The following is a 16,329-nucleotide window of genomic DNA, read 5'->3' on the forward strand; positions in this document are numbered from 1 at the left end:
TCCACTCATATATTCAATAAGAATCAATTTCCTGGCTGAGCTGCATCCATGACGTCTTTCTTACCAAGACGTACCCTGCTCTGTACTGGCGAGGGGTAGGAGTCCTGAAACAGCTGTTTACGGAAGAGTGACTCTTCCTTTTGGAGTGGACAATGGTTTAGCTAGTATGAGAGTTTTTTTTTCCTTTTGGAGGAAAAATAATTTTGAATTGCATTACTGCTATATTTACTTTACTGTGCAGTGTGCACCTTCACATCTGATTTGTTTTGGAGATTTACAGTTCCATTGGAGTATTCTAAATACCTGAAATTTTTATATGTTGCTGGGGCTGCAATGAAGATAAAATAAGAAAATACTCCATACTTACCTACCTCACTCCCTCTGAACCTTTATTACATCTTCCAGTCCCTTACTGATCCCTTTGGCTGCTACTTCCAAGACGTACTTGTCCTGGCAGAGATGGTCCACTCAACCAATCATTGTCTGAGGCAGGACTAATCCTTGCAGCTGAAGCAATATATACAAAAGTTCTAGTAGCCGTAATTCCCTTTTTAAAATTTAGGTAGCAGGTCTGTGGCAACAAAATTTAAAAAAAAACATTTATCTATCTATCCAGCTATTTTTTAAACTGTCTGGCACTAGCATTTAAATTGAATAAAAATCATTCCTTTCCTGTTACATAAGTACAAAGCCATGTGTAATGCATAAAAGAAGTTCTGGTCTAAGCTGTTTTATATTCTGGACACAGCAACATTCAGCCCGGACAATACTTATACTGTTCCTAAGTATTTATACACTGGTGGGCAACAGGCATGAAGATAAAAGAGTAAGTATGTGACAATGGCTATCGCTATGAGGATTACTGGTATAAAAGCAGACAACCAGGAATCTCTATAATCCTGAAAGCACCAAGACTGTTAATGAAATAAAACCTCCACCATAGGCCGTAGAACTTAACAGTAGAAAAAATATATAAGAGATTATCCAGACCATCATTCTCTGACAAGGTGAGAACATTTATGACTTCTTAACACTATTCTGTCAGTATTTTAAAACACTTGTAAAAGAATCCCATAGGAGGATTTACTAGAACCAGCATCTCACACTCTGGGCTTACAGGGGTACTCCAATGGAAAACAATTTTTTTTAAATCAACTGATTCCAGAAAGTTAAACAGATTTGTAAATTACTTCTATTAAAAAATCTCAACCCTTCCATTACTTATCTGCTGCTATATGCTCCAGAGGAAGTTGAGTTGTTCTTTTCAGTCTGACCATAGTGCTCTCTGCTGACACCTCTGTCAGTGTCAGGAACTGTCCGGAGCAGAAGAGGTTTGCTATGGGGATTTGCTCCTACTCTGGACAGTTCCTGACATGGACAGAGGTGTCAGCAGAGAGCACTGTGGTCAGACTAAAAAGAACGAAACTTCCCGTGGAGCATACAGCAGCTGAGTAGTGGAAGGATTAATATTTTTTGAACAGAAGTCATTTACAAATCTGTATAACTTTCTGGAACCAGTTAAGATGTGTAAGATGCACCAGATGTATTACGAGGTTCTTCATACATTTTGTGCATCTAATCTACATCGACCGTTCATGCCTTTTGAATCCCTGTGTGTTGCAGCATCGCCAGTGACCCGTCCTGTGAGGATACTATATGGCCTTCTTCTAAATTGTAGTTGTGACAATCCCTTGCCGTTCCGACTTGGTTGGGAACAAGAACTGGATATCACATTTACAGATGGGGAATGGGACATGGCCCTTGCTTTATGTAATAAAACATCGGTCTCGTGCAAGGCCCAAGAGACCAATTATAAAATTTTATCCAGATGGTACAGAGTCCTGGCCCTCCTCACTACAATTTACACTTCTCTCCTGGATGTGTGCTGGCGAAGCGGCACTGCAGGAGGTACCATGCTACATATCTGGCTCACCTTCCCCTCCTTATCGACCTACTGGACTCAAGTATTAGATCTGATACACCATTTGAGGTTACCACTCAACCCTGACCCCCTCCTATCAATCCTACCAGGTTCGATCTCTAAATGGTCTAAATCCCTCTGTTACGTTATGCGCTCCGGCCACACACGCTGGCCGTGAGCGCATGTTCCCCTTACCTTCTGCTGCCAACGAGGCTGGGACTCGCATCACGGGACGCCCGCTTGCGAGCCCCAGTATGTCCCTCTCCGGGTGTTTCTCCTGCCTCTCTGCTCCGGCGCGTGTGTCCCCGTCCCCTAGGGCGCGCACGCGCTGGAGCTTTAAGATTTAAAGGGCCAGTACACTCATTAGTGTAATCTACCTGTGGCTCATTTACAAATTCCTCCACCCTCCTCAGTTCCCTGCTTCAGGAGTTTGCTTTGCTCCATAGAACGGAGGAACTGATGGCAGACTCCCGTAAACAGCTGGCTAAACATCAAGCACTCTGGTATCCATGGACAGAATTCTCCTCCTCCTCGGAGTTTAGAGACCTTCACCCAACGCCCTCGACCTCCAACACGTAGCTCACACCTATGCTCAACCACAACGCCTTTCCCTATCCTCTGGTCCGGGTGGCTCGGGGGCTGAGCGCGCTCCGTGTCAGCTGCGGCGTCATGCTGCGGCCGGCAAGCCTCCTGCACGGGAGAGCCGGGCCCCGTGCAGGAGATCGCCAGAAGTCCTAGCTTTCGTACCCCCTGCGATCAGACACTTATCCCCTATTCTGTGGATAGGGGATAAGTTTAATTTACTGCAGATTTACTTTAATAGAGTTCTATTATAAAAAATAATAATTTTTGTGCATCTGTCTTTTTGTCCATGTGCTATGAGCTAGAGCAGATTTCTGGTTTATCCTATGCCAATTTCTGGCTTTCTTTTTTTTTATCCACCAGGCTATAGGTAGGTAGGCCATGTCCCTACTCACTAAGTCCTGTCTACTTTTTAGAAAACTGGAATTGGCATCACAAAAAGTCGCACATTTCTACGCAGAACCTGGCTTGCACAAATATCTGTTTGCAACAAAACTGGTGTACAACCTTGAGAAATTTTCCACATGTATTTTAATTTGTATTTTAGTTTTACAAAAGATAGCAGTACTCAGGGCATGGTGTTTTAACCCCTTAAGGACACAGCCAATTTTATTTTTGATTTTCCCTCCTTGCCATCTAAAGATCATAACTTTTATATTTTCATCCACACATCCATTTGAGGGCTTGTTTTTTGCGCGACCAATTTTCTTTTGTAATGACATCACTTATTTTACCATAAAATGTATGCCACAACCAAAAAAATATTATTTGTGTGGGGAAATTAAAAAGAAAGATTTATTAAAACCTGTGCAGAGGAAAGGTTGACCAGTTGCCCATAGCAACCAATAAGAATGCTTCTTTTGTTTTTAAAAGAGTCACTGAAAAATGAAAGAAGCGATCTGATTGGTAGCAATGGGTAACTGGCCAACTTTTCCTCTGCAAAGATTTTGATAAATCCCCCCATTGTGCTTAAAGGGGTACTCCGGCGCTAAGACATCTTATTCCCTATCCAAAGGATAGGGGATAAGATGCCTGATCATGGGGGTCCCGCCGCTGGGGACCCCCGTGATCTTCCACGCTGCACCCCGTTAGAATCAGCCCCCGGAGCGTGCTCGCTCCGGGTCTGATTACTACCGATCACGGGGACGGAGCATAGTGACATCACGGCTCTGCCCCTGTGATCGCTAGTAATCAGACGGGCTGATTCTAACTGGGTGCAGCGTGGAAGATCACGGGGGTCCCCCGCTGTGAAAGCAGCAATAAGCTGGCAATCATTGGGGGTTTGGCAGCATGTCATGAACATCACAGACTACAGAATGCTCACACATCATTGAGAGGACTACTGGACTTGGCTTGTGCTGCAGGTGACAAACAGCGGCAGGTCCCCCGTGATCAGGCATCTTATCCCCTATCCTTTGGATAGGGGATTAGATGTCTTAGCGCTGGAGTACCCCTTTAAAGGGTACCTTTCATCAAAAAAACATTTGATATATTATAGATTAATGTATGCAGAATAACTTTCCAATTGCATGTTACTGAAAAATATGCTTCTTTCTATTTAATTTTCCACTTTGAAAAAATGATCACTAGAGGTCTCCCTACCAGTCCTGGCTGCAAGCCCTTTTTATAGATTTCAGACTCATGCTGGAGTCCTAAATGTCAGACTGCAGCCGGGACACAGACAAGCTCAGCTGGCAGCTCTGAATCTTCTCCTCTCTGTTTACAACTGCATGTGCAGAGAGAAGAAAGATGGGAACTCAGATAGTAAAATGAATGAGTGCATGCAGTAAGACAGATTCAGGAGTATGCCCTGCTGTGCTATAACCACAGTGATGGTTATGCCTGTCTGATTGACAGTCAGGGAGCAGTGCTGAGCTTGTCTGTGTCCCAGCTGCAGTCTGAGATTTAGGACTCCAGCATGAGTCTGACATCTATAAGAAGGGCTTACGGCCAGGACTGGTAGGGAGACCTCTAGTGGTCATTTTTTCAAAGTGGAAAATTAAATAGAAAGAAGCATATTTTTTTATAACATGCAATTGGAAAGTTATTCTGCATACATTAATCTATAATATATAAAAAAATTAATTTGATGAAAGCTACCCTTTAAGGGATTAGAGTTTTGAGCTGCTGAAGAAAAAACCGAGGATGGTTTTGAAACGCGTCCAGCGATTCTAAATATGCGATATTGAGCCTGCTAATATAGAACATCTGCCTAACAGCACTAGCGATCATCCGACAGATCCAAGACATTTGTTACAGTGTGCTATCTCCCGAGCGCGCGACCTGTGCATGAGGAACGCCGCCGGGTCACCCACTCTGTATACCGCATCCATGGTATCCCGGGAGCGGTGAGCATTTTTTGGATTATATTGCCAACTGGTTGATGTGATAATTTGCGGTATATACAGAGACACTTAAAGATCGATCTCAAGCGACTATCCACAAAGCGCTACACTGTATCATTATATTTGTGGAATCTAGTTGCCACTGGCTGGACAGATACAATACTAATTGACTTATTGTTATCTGCAGCTGCTACATTGTATCTGTGAACAGGAATGAACATTTGTACTGTGCTGCTCTACAGGATTAGCCGATCGCTATATTGATCACACAGGCTCAAATCGCAGAATAATTTTTACAGTTATTTTTAGTTTGTATTGAATTTTAGTTTTTAGCTGCTATTTTTATATTGGGATTACTGTATATTAAATTAATTAGGGGAGTACAAGGGCCCTGTGCATTCCCTATTTAATTCATTTTATATTCTATATTAATAAATACAAATTAATCTAAACCAGATATCTTTGACCTTTGAGCCCCATTTTCTTTTAATATATAAGTAATTGTCTTCCGTCAGTTTATTCTAAGGCAGGGTTCACACAGTATTTGGTCCTAATTTTGGTCAGTATTTTACTCAAAAACACAAAAGTGGGATAAAAAAAAACACAAAAAAAGTGAAACTCTTTCCATTACAGTTTTTCTCGTTCCACTCCAGTACCTACTACTGACCATAATACTATGTGTGAACCAAGTCTAAATATATCTTATGTTTGCATGATGATAACAATTCTTCTCAACTCAATGTATGTACCTGTATTGCCACTTTTCTGTGCTCTTTACTGGTACTTGTTTTGTTTAAATCTTTAATTAAAATAAATGTTTAAAAATCCACGATCACACTATGTGTGTTTTCTTTTCTCTGTTTTCCATGTCTCTCTCACTATCCCCTATTACGACTAGGCTACAACGTGTCAAACAAAAAGTATTCTATTAGAAAACATATTCATTTTTAATTAGATCACAAAATGTAGAAGGAATGCAAAAGGTTCATGAAATTGATTCCGGGACAGCTAACTCACTGGAGGATCCAAAGAAGATCATGAGATGCACAAATACTACTTGTAATCCCTAGTCACTAGGAAGAATGTTCTGACTAGACAATACAAGTAATCTACAAGCCATAAACTATTAATGAAAGGGAACCTGGCATGGAAAGAGAAGAAAGGTAGATGAAAGATGAAACACAACGAGAAAGTTAGTGTTACGCCGAGCACTCCGGGTCCCTGCTCCTCCCCGGAGCGCTCGCGGCGTTCCTCTCTCTGCAGCGCCCCGGTCAGACCCGCTGACCGGGAGCGCTGCACTGACACTGCCGGCGGGGATGCGATTCGCATAGCGGGACGCGCCCGCTCGCGAATCGCATCCCAAGTCACTCACCTGTCCCAGCCCCCGGCTGTCATGTCCTGGCGCGCGCGGCTCCACTCCTTAGGGCGCGCGCGCGCCAGCTCTCTAAGATTTAAAGGGCCAGTGCACCAATGATTGGTGCCTGGCCCAATCAGCCTAATTAGCTTCCACCTGCTCCCTGGCTATATTACCTCACTTCCCCTGCACTTCCTTGCCGGATCTTGTTGCCTTGTGCCAGTAAAAGCGTTTAGTGTTGTCCAAAGCCTGTGTTCCAGACCTTCTGCTATTCCATTTGACTACGAACCTTGCCGCCTGCCCCGACCTTCTGTTACGTCTGACCTTGCCTCTGCCTTGTCCTTCTGTCCCACGCCTTCTCAGCAGTCAGCGAGGTTGAGCCGTTGCCGGTGGATACGACCTGGTTGCTACCGCCGCAGCAAGACCATCCCGCTTTGCGGCGGGCTCTGGTGAATACCAGTAGCATCTTAGAACCGGTCCACCGACACGGTCCACGCCAATCCCTCGCTGACACAGAGGATCCACATCCAGCTAGCCAAATCGTGACAGTAGATCCGACCATGGATCCCGCTGAGGTGCCGCTGCCAAGTCTCGCTGACCTACCCACGGTGGTCGCTCAGCAATCGCAGCAAATTGCCCAACAAGGACAGCAGCTGTCGCAGTTGACCGCCACGTTACAGCAACTTCTGCCACTGCTACAGCAGCAACCATCTCCTCCGCCAGCTCCTGCACCTCCTCCGCAGCGAGTGGCCGCTCCTAGCCTCCGCTTGTCCCTGCCGGACAAATTTGATGGGGACTCTAGACTCTGCCGTGGATTCTTATCTCAATGTTCCCTACAAATGGAGATGTTGTCGGACCAATTTCCTACAGAAAGGTCTAAGGTGGCTTTCGTAGTGAGTCTTCTTTCTGGAAAGGCCTTGTCTTGGGCCACACCGCTCTGGGACCGCAATGATCCTGCCACAGCCACAGTCCAGTCCTTCTTCGCTGAAGTCCGTAGTGTCTTTGAAGAACCAGCCCGAGCTTCTTCTGCCGAGACTGCCCTGCTGAACCTTGTCCAGGGTAATTCTTCAGTAGGCGAGTACGCCATCCAATTTCGTACTCTCGCTTCCAAATTATCTTGGAATAACGAGGCTCTCTGCGCGACCTTTAAAAAAGGCCTATCCAGTAACATCAAGGATGTGCTGGCCGCACGAGAGATTCCTGCCAACCTGCAAGAACTTATCCATTTGGCCACCCGCACTGACATGCGTTTTTCTGAGAGACACCAGGAGCTACGCCAGGAAAAAGACCTTGATCTCTGGGCACCTTTCCCACAGTATTCTTTGCAATCTACCCCTGTGCCTCCTGCCGAGGAGGCTATGCAAGTGGATCGGTCTCGCCTGACCCTTGAAGAGAGGACTCGCCGTAGGGATAACAGTTTATGTCTGTACTGCGCCAGTACCGAACACTTCTTGGTGGATTGCCCTATTCGCCCTCCACGTCAGGGAAACGCACTCACGCACCCAGCTCACGTGGGTGTGGCGTCTCTTGGTACGAAGTCTGCTTCTCCACATCTCACTGTGCCCGTGCGGATTTCTCCTGCCAACTCTTCCTTCTCTGCCGCGGCCTTCTTGGACTCTGGTTCTTCTGGAAATTTTATTCTGGCCTCTTTGGTGAATAAGTTCTGCATCTCGGTGACCCGTCTCGTCAAGCCGCTCTACATTTCCTCGGTCAACGGAGTTAAATTGGACTGCACCGTGCGTTACCGCACAGAACCCCTTTTAATGTGCATTGGACCTCATCACGAAAAGATTGAATTGTTCGTCCTTCCCAACTGTACCTCTGAAGTCCTCCTCGGTCTGCCATGGCTCCAGCATCATTCTCCCACCCTTGACTGGACCACCGGGGAGATCAAGAATTGGGGCCCTGCTTGCTGCAAGAAATGCCTCACGTTTCCTCCCAGTCCCGTCAGGCAAGCCTCGGTGCCTCCTCCTACACCTGGTCTCCCCAAAGCCAATCAAGACTATGCTTTGCCTCCTCATAGCCCCTTTCCCGGTAACACTCTGCCCCGTGCCAAGCTTCACCCTCTGCCCTCCCTCCCCATTCCCACTCCTGCTGAACTGCCTGCATTTGATGAGGAAACCCTACAATCGCTCCCAGTGTCCTCGTCCCACGTGAAGCAATTGCCGGACAAAAAAAGAGGGAGATCTAAGGGGGGGGGGGGTGTACTGTTACGCCGAGTGTTCCGGTTCCCTGCTCCTCCCCGGAGCGCTCGCGGCGTTCCTCTCTCTGCAGCGCCCCGCTGACCGGGAGCGCTGCACTGACACTGCCGGCGGGGATGCGATTTTCATAGCGGGACGCGCCCGCTCGCGAATCGCATCCCAAGTCACTCACCTGTCCCAGCCCCCGGCTGTCATGTCCTGGCGCGCGCAGCTCCGCTCCTTAGGGCGCGCGCGTGCCAGCTCTCTAGGATTTAAAGGGCCAGTGCACCAATGATTGGTGCCTGGCCCAATCAGCCTAATTAGCTTCCACCTGCTCCCTGGCTATATTACCTCACTTCCCCTGCACTTCCTTGCCGGATCTTGTTGCCTTGTGCCAGTGAAAGCGTTTAGTGTTGTCCAAAGCCTGTGTTCCAGACCTTCTGCTATTCCATTTGCCGCCTGCCCCGACCTTCTGCTACGTCTGACCTTGCCTCTGCCTAGTCCTTCTGTCCCACGCCTTCTCAGCAGTCAGCGAGGTTGAGCCGTTGCCGGTGGATAGACCTGGTTGCTACCGCCGCAGCAAGACCATCCCGCTTTGCGGCGGGCTCTGGTGAATACCAGTAGCATCTTAGAACCGGTCCACCGACACGGTCCACGCCAATCCCTCGCTGACACAGAGGATCCACATCCAGCTAGCCGAATCGTGACCGTTAGACCACCATTCTGTGCTAAAAGATATGAGGTGACCAGAGACCTCACTGCAGATGGCAACACCAAAGTCTCTGGTCAGCTGTGCTGTGTCTGCAGTTCCCTGCACAGCCAATGGATGGCAGTGCTGCTAGAGCACCCCTGCAGGATCAGACTATACTCAACACACTTAAAGGTTTTAATCAAGACTACTTGAAAATTTACTTTAAAGGAAAAATCTCATGTAGGACAATTTATCCCCTATCCAGTTCTCCCATAGAGATGAATGGAGGGCACGTGTCGACCCCTGCTTTCTGCGCAAGGAGAGCCAGTGCATCATACAGGAGATCGTGGGGGTTCTAGTGGTCAGAACTCCCGCAATCAGACACTTATCCCATATCCTTTACATAGATGATAAATTGTCCTACATAAGACTTCTCCTTGCAGCTTTCCTTTACTTTTCTGAGGTTTTGGCATTGTTTTATCCACCTGAATTTTTAGAAAACTGCCAAGAGGAAGTCCAACCATACTGGTTGACAATGTCCATTAAACAGAACCTCTCATGATATTGTAAAATGTTATAATCCTCCCAGATCATTGCCCTTATCATGATAAACCACCCCCAGCCTTTATTTTTATTATTTGTTAGTTTTCTACCTTGATATTGCTCTGTATTTTCTGCTCAGTCAGATTCACAGACTGGGAAGGGGCGTTACCCAGCAGGCGTGACATCATCTGAAGCCATACAGGGGAGAACTTCCTCCCTCACTGTGCTACACACAGCCCAGAGCAGTTCAGTGTGAGATGAGCTATGATTGGCTAAGGCTTTACTTCTCACATGGCACTGTCACCCTACTATTGATTAAATTCACTGACTGACAGCTGGGCATCACTTTCTAAAAACGAAAGACCGCAACAACTAAGAAAGAATAACTTCCTTCTCTCAGTAAATACAAAAATGCATAAATAACATAAAGTAAATAAATACACTAAACATGCTTTTCAATTGATTTCAATTGAACAGCAGACAGTTATATAAAAAAAATCTAAGTGTGAATGGTGGATGGATAGTCAGGCATATACAGTCACGTATATATGACAAGCTTTGTATGAATGGTCAGCAGTCAGGTATCCTTTCCCCCATTACTGTTATATGAAAACAAACATTCATATTGCTCTGCAGATGGAAAAAAAGGAGTTATGCCTCGTAAGAGGAAAAAACAAAAATGCAAAAAATCTAAATTGATTGGGTTGTTAGGAGTTAAAATACCTTCTCTTCGTGAAGAAAGTACAAAATACTATAAAATATTTCCTGTGTATAAGAAACTGCTGAATAAAAAAACTGCTTCAGCATTGTCTTCCAAGATCAAAAGTTATCGTGTTCTAAAGTGTTCTTTAACACCTGGGAAAAATTTTATGGAAGTGTTAACCACATGACGGGCGATGTGCTGATTCTATGCTCCGTGTACGTACCTCCACCCTGCCTGTCTCTTACAACGAAGAATCAAAGCAGGGAGGAGGAGCAGGGGGCGGACCTTGGACCCATGGATTTCTAAAACTCCCTGCATCACTTATCTGTCCGTCCCTTGCTCCCTCTTCATAATGGTATATGTTCAGGCCAAGGCTCTGCTCCCTGCTTGCCCCCCCCCTGCATTTTTTCTCCGCCTGCCCCCCAATTTCCCCCTACACAATGATACAGTCATGGGCGTAAATGTTGGCAACCCTGAAATTTTTCTTGAAAATGAAGTATTTCTCACGGAGAAGGACTGCAGTAACACATGTTTTGCTATACACATGTTTATTCCCTTTGTGTGTATTGGAACTAAACCAAAAAAAAAAGGGAGGAAAAAAAGCAAATTGGACATAATGTCACACCAAACTCCAAAAATGGTCTGGACAAAATTATTGGCACCCTTAACCCCTTACCGACGCAGGACGTAAATGTTCGTTCTGGTGAGGTGGTACTTAACACACCAGGACGTACATTTACGTCCTAAGCATAAACGAAGCGATGCCCGGATCATGCGCGGCAGGTCCCGGCTGCTGATCGCAGCCAGGGACCCGCCCGTGATGGCAGACATTTGCAATCCCGCGGATGTCCGCCATTAACCCCTCAGATGCCGTGATCACTACAGATCATGGCATCTGCAGCATCGCGATCACTAAAATGGATGATGGGATCGCCCGCAGCGCTGCTCACCTGCCTTTGCTGCCTTCCCGGCATCTTCCGCTCTGATCTGCCTTCCCGTATTTTTTTGGTTGTGCCATACATTTTATGGTAAAGTAAGTGATGGCATTACAACGGACAACTGGCCGTGCAAAAAACAAGCCCTCATACTAGTCTGTGGATGAAAATATAAAAGAGTTATGATTTTTTTGAAGGCGAGGAGGAAAAAACGAAAACTTAAAAATTTAGTTGTCTGCATCCTTAAAGGAGTACTCTAGTGCAGAATATTCCTGCTCCGTCCTGCCCGGGCTGCAAAATAAATGAAAATGAACCATCACTCACCTCCCTGGGTTCCCACGGAGCGCCACTACAGCTGATCGGTCCTCCAGTCCATCTCCTTCATAATTCCGGGTGTAACGAAGCGTCACATGGCGCTCAGCCTATCGCCAGCCACCGCAATGTTCTGCCTCGACCGGGGATAGGCTGAGCGCCATGTGACACTTCGTTACACCCCGAAGTATGAAGGAGATGGACCGGAGGACCGATCAGCTGTAGTGACGCTCCGTGGGAACCCAGGGAGGTGAGTGATGGTTCATTTTCATTTATTTTGCAGCCCGGGCAGGACGGAGCAGGAATACTCTGCACTAGAGCACTCCTTTAAGGCCCAAATGGGCTGCGTCCTTAAGGGGTTAAATTAATATTTGGTTGCACACCCTTTGGAAAAAATAACTGAAATCAGTCGCTTCCTATAACCATCAATAAGCTTCTTACACCTCTCAGTCGGAATGTTGGACCACTCTTCCTTTGTAAACTACTCCAAGTCTCTCTTATTAGAAGGGCGCCTTTTCCCAACAGCAATTTTAAGATCTCTCCACAGGGGTTCAATGGTATTTAGATCTGGACTCATTGCTGGCCACTTCAGAACTCTCCAGTGCTTTGTTGCCATCCATTTCTGGGTGCTTTTTGACGTATGTTCGGGGTCATTGTCCTGCTGGAAGACCCAAGATCTCGGATGCAAACCCAGCTTTCTGACACTGGGCTGTAACGTGCGGCCCAAAATCCGTTGGTAATCCTCAGATTTCATGATGCCTTGCACACATTCAAGGCACCCAGTGCCAGAGGCAGCAAAACAACCCAGAAACATCATTGAACCTCCACCATATTTCACTGTAGGTACTGTGTTCTTTTCTTTGTAGGCCTCATTCCGTTTTCGGTAAACAGTAGAATGATGTGTTTTACCAAAAAGCTCTATCTTGGTCTCATCTGTCCACAAGATGTTTTCCCAGAAGCATTTTGGCTTACTCAAGTTCATTTTGGCAAAATGTAGTCTTGCTTTTTTATGTCTCTGTGTCAGTTATGTCAGCAGTGGGGTCCTCCTGGGTCTCCTGCCATAGCGTTTAATTTCATTTAAATGATTATGGATAGTTTGCGCTGACACTGATGCTCCCTGAGCCTGCAGGACAGCTTGAATATCTTTGGAACTTGTTTGGGGCTGCTTATCCACCATCCGGACTATCCTGCATTGACACCTTTCATCAATTTTTCTCTTCCGTCCACACCCAGGGAGATTAGCTACAGTGCCATGGGTTGCAAATTTCTTGATAATGTTGCGCACTGTGGACAAAGGCAAATTTAGATCTCTGGAGATGGACTTGTAACCTTGAGATTGTTGATATTTTTCCACAATTTTATTTCTCAAGTCCTCAGACAGTTCTCTTCTCCTCTTTCTGTTGTCCATGCTTAGTGTGGCACACACAGACACGCAATGCAAAGACTAAGTGAACTTCTCCCCTTTTTATCTGCTTTCGGGTGTGATTTTTATATTGCTCACACCTGTTACTTGCCCCAGGTGAGTTTAACGGAGCATCACATGCTTGAAATAATCTTATTTTTCCACAATTTTCCAATAATTTTGTCCAGACCATTTTTGAGTTTGCTGTGACATTATGTCCTATTTGCTTTTTTCCTCCCTTTTTTTATTTAGTTCATATACACACAAAGGGAATAAACATGTGTATAGCAAAACGTGTTACTGCAATCCTTTTCTGTAAGAAATACTTAATTTTCTAGAAAAATTTCAGGGGTGCCAACATTTACGGCCATGACTGTATGTTTTGGTATCACAAATCCATGGGTCCGAGGCGCCATCCCCTGCTCCCCCTCCTGTCCCGATTCTCCCATGTGTTAAAGAAAACTTTAGAATGATCACAGAATTGGAGCTAACTAGCGATAGGTGTAGGTCTGCTGGGAACACTACCGATCCTGAGAATGTAGATCAGTTGCTCCCTGAATTACCAGATCGGCACCATGCATACGTGACCAGCACTTCATTTATTATTAATGTGGCTTCCCAACGTTGCCAAGTGCCAGCTCACATACGTCGTCAGTGATCCATTCTTTCTCTATGGGGCTTCTGAACATTGCTGAATGCCGCCGCACCAACACAGCAATCGCTTCATTCATTCCCTTCATTCCCTTTGGGGTTTCCAAACATTGGCAAGTGTCAGTGCACATTGTCAAGTGCCAGCACACATACGCAGCCAGCGATCCATTGATTCTCTATGGGGCTTCCAAACATTGCCGAGTGGCAGCGCACATACGCAGCAAGCGCTTCATTTCTTTTCTATGGGGTTTAGAACATTACCAAGTACCGGCGCACATATGCAGCCAGAACTCCATTCATTCTCTATGGAGCTTTCGAACATTGCTGAGTGCTGGCGCATATAAGCAGCCTGCTCTCCATTCATTCTCTATGGGGCTTCCGAACATTGCTGAATGCTAGCGCACATACGCAGCCAGCCAGGGCTGGTGCATGCATTTTTGTCACCCTAGGCAAAAGCTAATTTTGCCACCCCTGGACTCTGCCCATTGGCGAGGGGAGCAGCAGTTGAAAGAAGCAATGCGACGCACCCACTGTCACCGGAGAGGAGCACGACATGCAGCGGGGGTGTGGGAGGGAGGATTGGTGGGTAGTGGGTGGACGCCCTGTAAGGATGCTGGACCTGACCTGGGTGATCACGCCTGTGACTCAGAGAGGAGCGCTGCGGTGTTGTGTTCCTCTAACAGGCTGAAGAATGTGCATGACAGTGTTACAGTACGGGAGGTGGGGTTGTTGCTGGCTGAGCTGACTGTGAGCGGGTGGTTGTGACTTTGGAAGCTGGTTACGTTTATTGCGTTGGGCAGAGCAGCACCCCCCTAAGAGGGTGCTCTAGGCGGCTGCCTACTTTGCAGTCAGCGCTCCATTCATTCTCTATAGGGTTTCTGAACATTGCCGAGTGCTCGTGCACATACACAACCAGAGCTTTATTCATTCTTTATGGGGCTTCGCCCAGTGCCAGTGCACATACACAGCCAACACTTCATTCATTCTCTATAAGGCTGTTGAACATCACATATGCAGCCAGTGCCCAGTGTCAAATTAATTCTCTAAAGAAAGGGCTTCCATACACTGTGGTCTCAACACACACAGAATGAATGGAGCGCTGGCCATTTATACATGCTGGCTGCCTAGAAGACAATTGACCACCATTCTCTCGATCAGTGGTGGTCCCAGCATACCCCCACCAATCACTCAGTGGTCTTCAACCTGCAGACCTCCAGATGTTGCAAAACTACAACTCCCAGCATGCCCGGACAGCCAACGGCTGTCCGGGCATGCTGGGAGTTGTAGTTTTGCAACATCTGGAGGTCTGCAGGTAGAAGACCACTGCTCTATGCTGCGGACAGGTGATAACTCTCATGTCCCCTACAGAACCTGCTAGGACCAGACCCCCCTGATCATGCACAGCAGCTACCTGAACACATGCTCTGTGCTCCAGATCTTCATGTCTTCCTGTGTGCTGGAGGTAGATGAGGGATCACTGCAGTATGGAGGTGCTCATTCGTGGAGAAGGGGTCCTCGGCCCTGTAGATGGGTGCGGAGAACACCGCATGTCTGTACTGACGGGGTAGTTAGCGGGCGGTGGGGGGTGTGAGGCTGAGCGACTGGATCCCGGCTCCGATGCTGCCTCCTGGGTACCGGCTGCTGAGGATGCGCCCTCCTCCAACGTGCCGCATCAGCAGCAGCACCGCACGTCACCACGGGCCACACAGTCACCGGGAGGAGGGCGGCACCAGCCCATTGTCTCCTGGGCAGCGTGTAGGGCACACAGAGATAAGATGGAGGTGGGGGACAGCAGTGCTACTTACTGATACTGGATAGATGGCTTATCATCATTGCGGGCACATTTCTGGGCATCAGTGCCTTCACCAACTCGCTATTGCGGGGGGCAAAATGGGGTTAAAAATACAAAGTAGGAAAAGCATACACTGGAGATATATATATATATATATATATATATATATATATATATTTATATATATTTATATTTATTAATATATATATATATATATATATATATATAATTTGTGTGTGTATGTATATATATATATCTATCTATCTATCTATATATATATATATATTATTTATATATATATATATATATATATATATATATTTCTATTATATCATATTGAGCCTTCACATTCAAAGGAAAAGTCGCTGAGTTGCCCATGGCAACCAATCAGATCGCTTCTTTAATTTTTAACAAGGCCTCTGCAAAATGAAAGAAGCCATCTGATTGGTTGCTATGGGCCATTCAGCAACTTTTAGGTTTTGATAATTCTCCCCATTGTCTTTACTTAGCTGCCATTATGTGTCCTTGGATCTTTCAGGCTTGGTTCAAACTGGGGGAGATTTATCAAAACCTGTGCAGAGGAAAAGTTGCCCAGTTGCCCATAACAACCAATCAGATCGCTTCTTTTATTTTTAACAAAGCCTCTGCAAAGTGAAAGAAGCGAACTGATTGGTTGCTATGGGCAACTGGGTAAATTTTCCTCTGCATAATTATAAAAATGGATCCCACACAGCAGAATCTGTTACATTATAAAAAATACAGAAAGAAATAGAATGTCCAGCGCTTGACTCGGAGAGTAGGAACTTTTAATTAGAATCCACAGGAAAACATACAGGAACACAAATGCGTGTGACGCGTTTCGGCTTGTTGTCACCAAGCCTTAGTCATACACTAAAACATTGTTACAAACGGATCCAT

General features: G+C 46.2%; 1 protein-coding gene across 4 annotated transcripts in view; it reads right to left on the bottom strand.

Moving 5' to 3' along the window:
* PRELID3A (PRELI domain containing 3A) overlaps positions 1 to 15,998 on the bottom strand; it is a 44,260-nt gene extending 28,262 nt beyond the window's left edge. The window contains exons 1-2 of one of the 4 annotated variants that reach the window (XM_056521538.1): positions 15,031 to 15,426; positions 368 to 571 (exon numbers count right to left, since the gene is read on the bottom strand). Coding sequence is in view for 3 of the 4 variants with exons in the window: in XM_056521536.1 (XP_056377511.1) it covers positions 15,031 to 15,062 (32 nt within the window). In the remaining variant the exon portion in view is untranslated. Of the gene's footprint in view, positions 1 to 367; positions 572 to 15,030; positions 15,427 to 15,916 lie in introns of those variants that run through there. The other 3 variants (XM_056521537.1, XM_056521536.1, XM_056521534.1) reach the window with 3 other exon arrangements.
* Positions 15,999 to 16,329: the final 331 nt, after the last annotated feature.

This window comes from Hyla sarda, chromosome 5 (assembly GCF_029499605.1).
Source record: "Hyla sarda isolate aHylSar1 chromosome 5, aHylSar1.hap1, whole genome shotgun sequence".
Lineage (NCBI taxonomy): Eukaryota > Metazoa > Chordata > Amphibia > Anura > Hylidae > Hyla > Hyla sarda.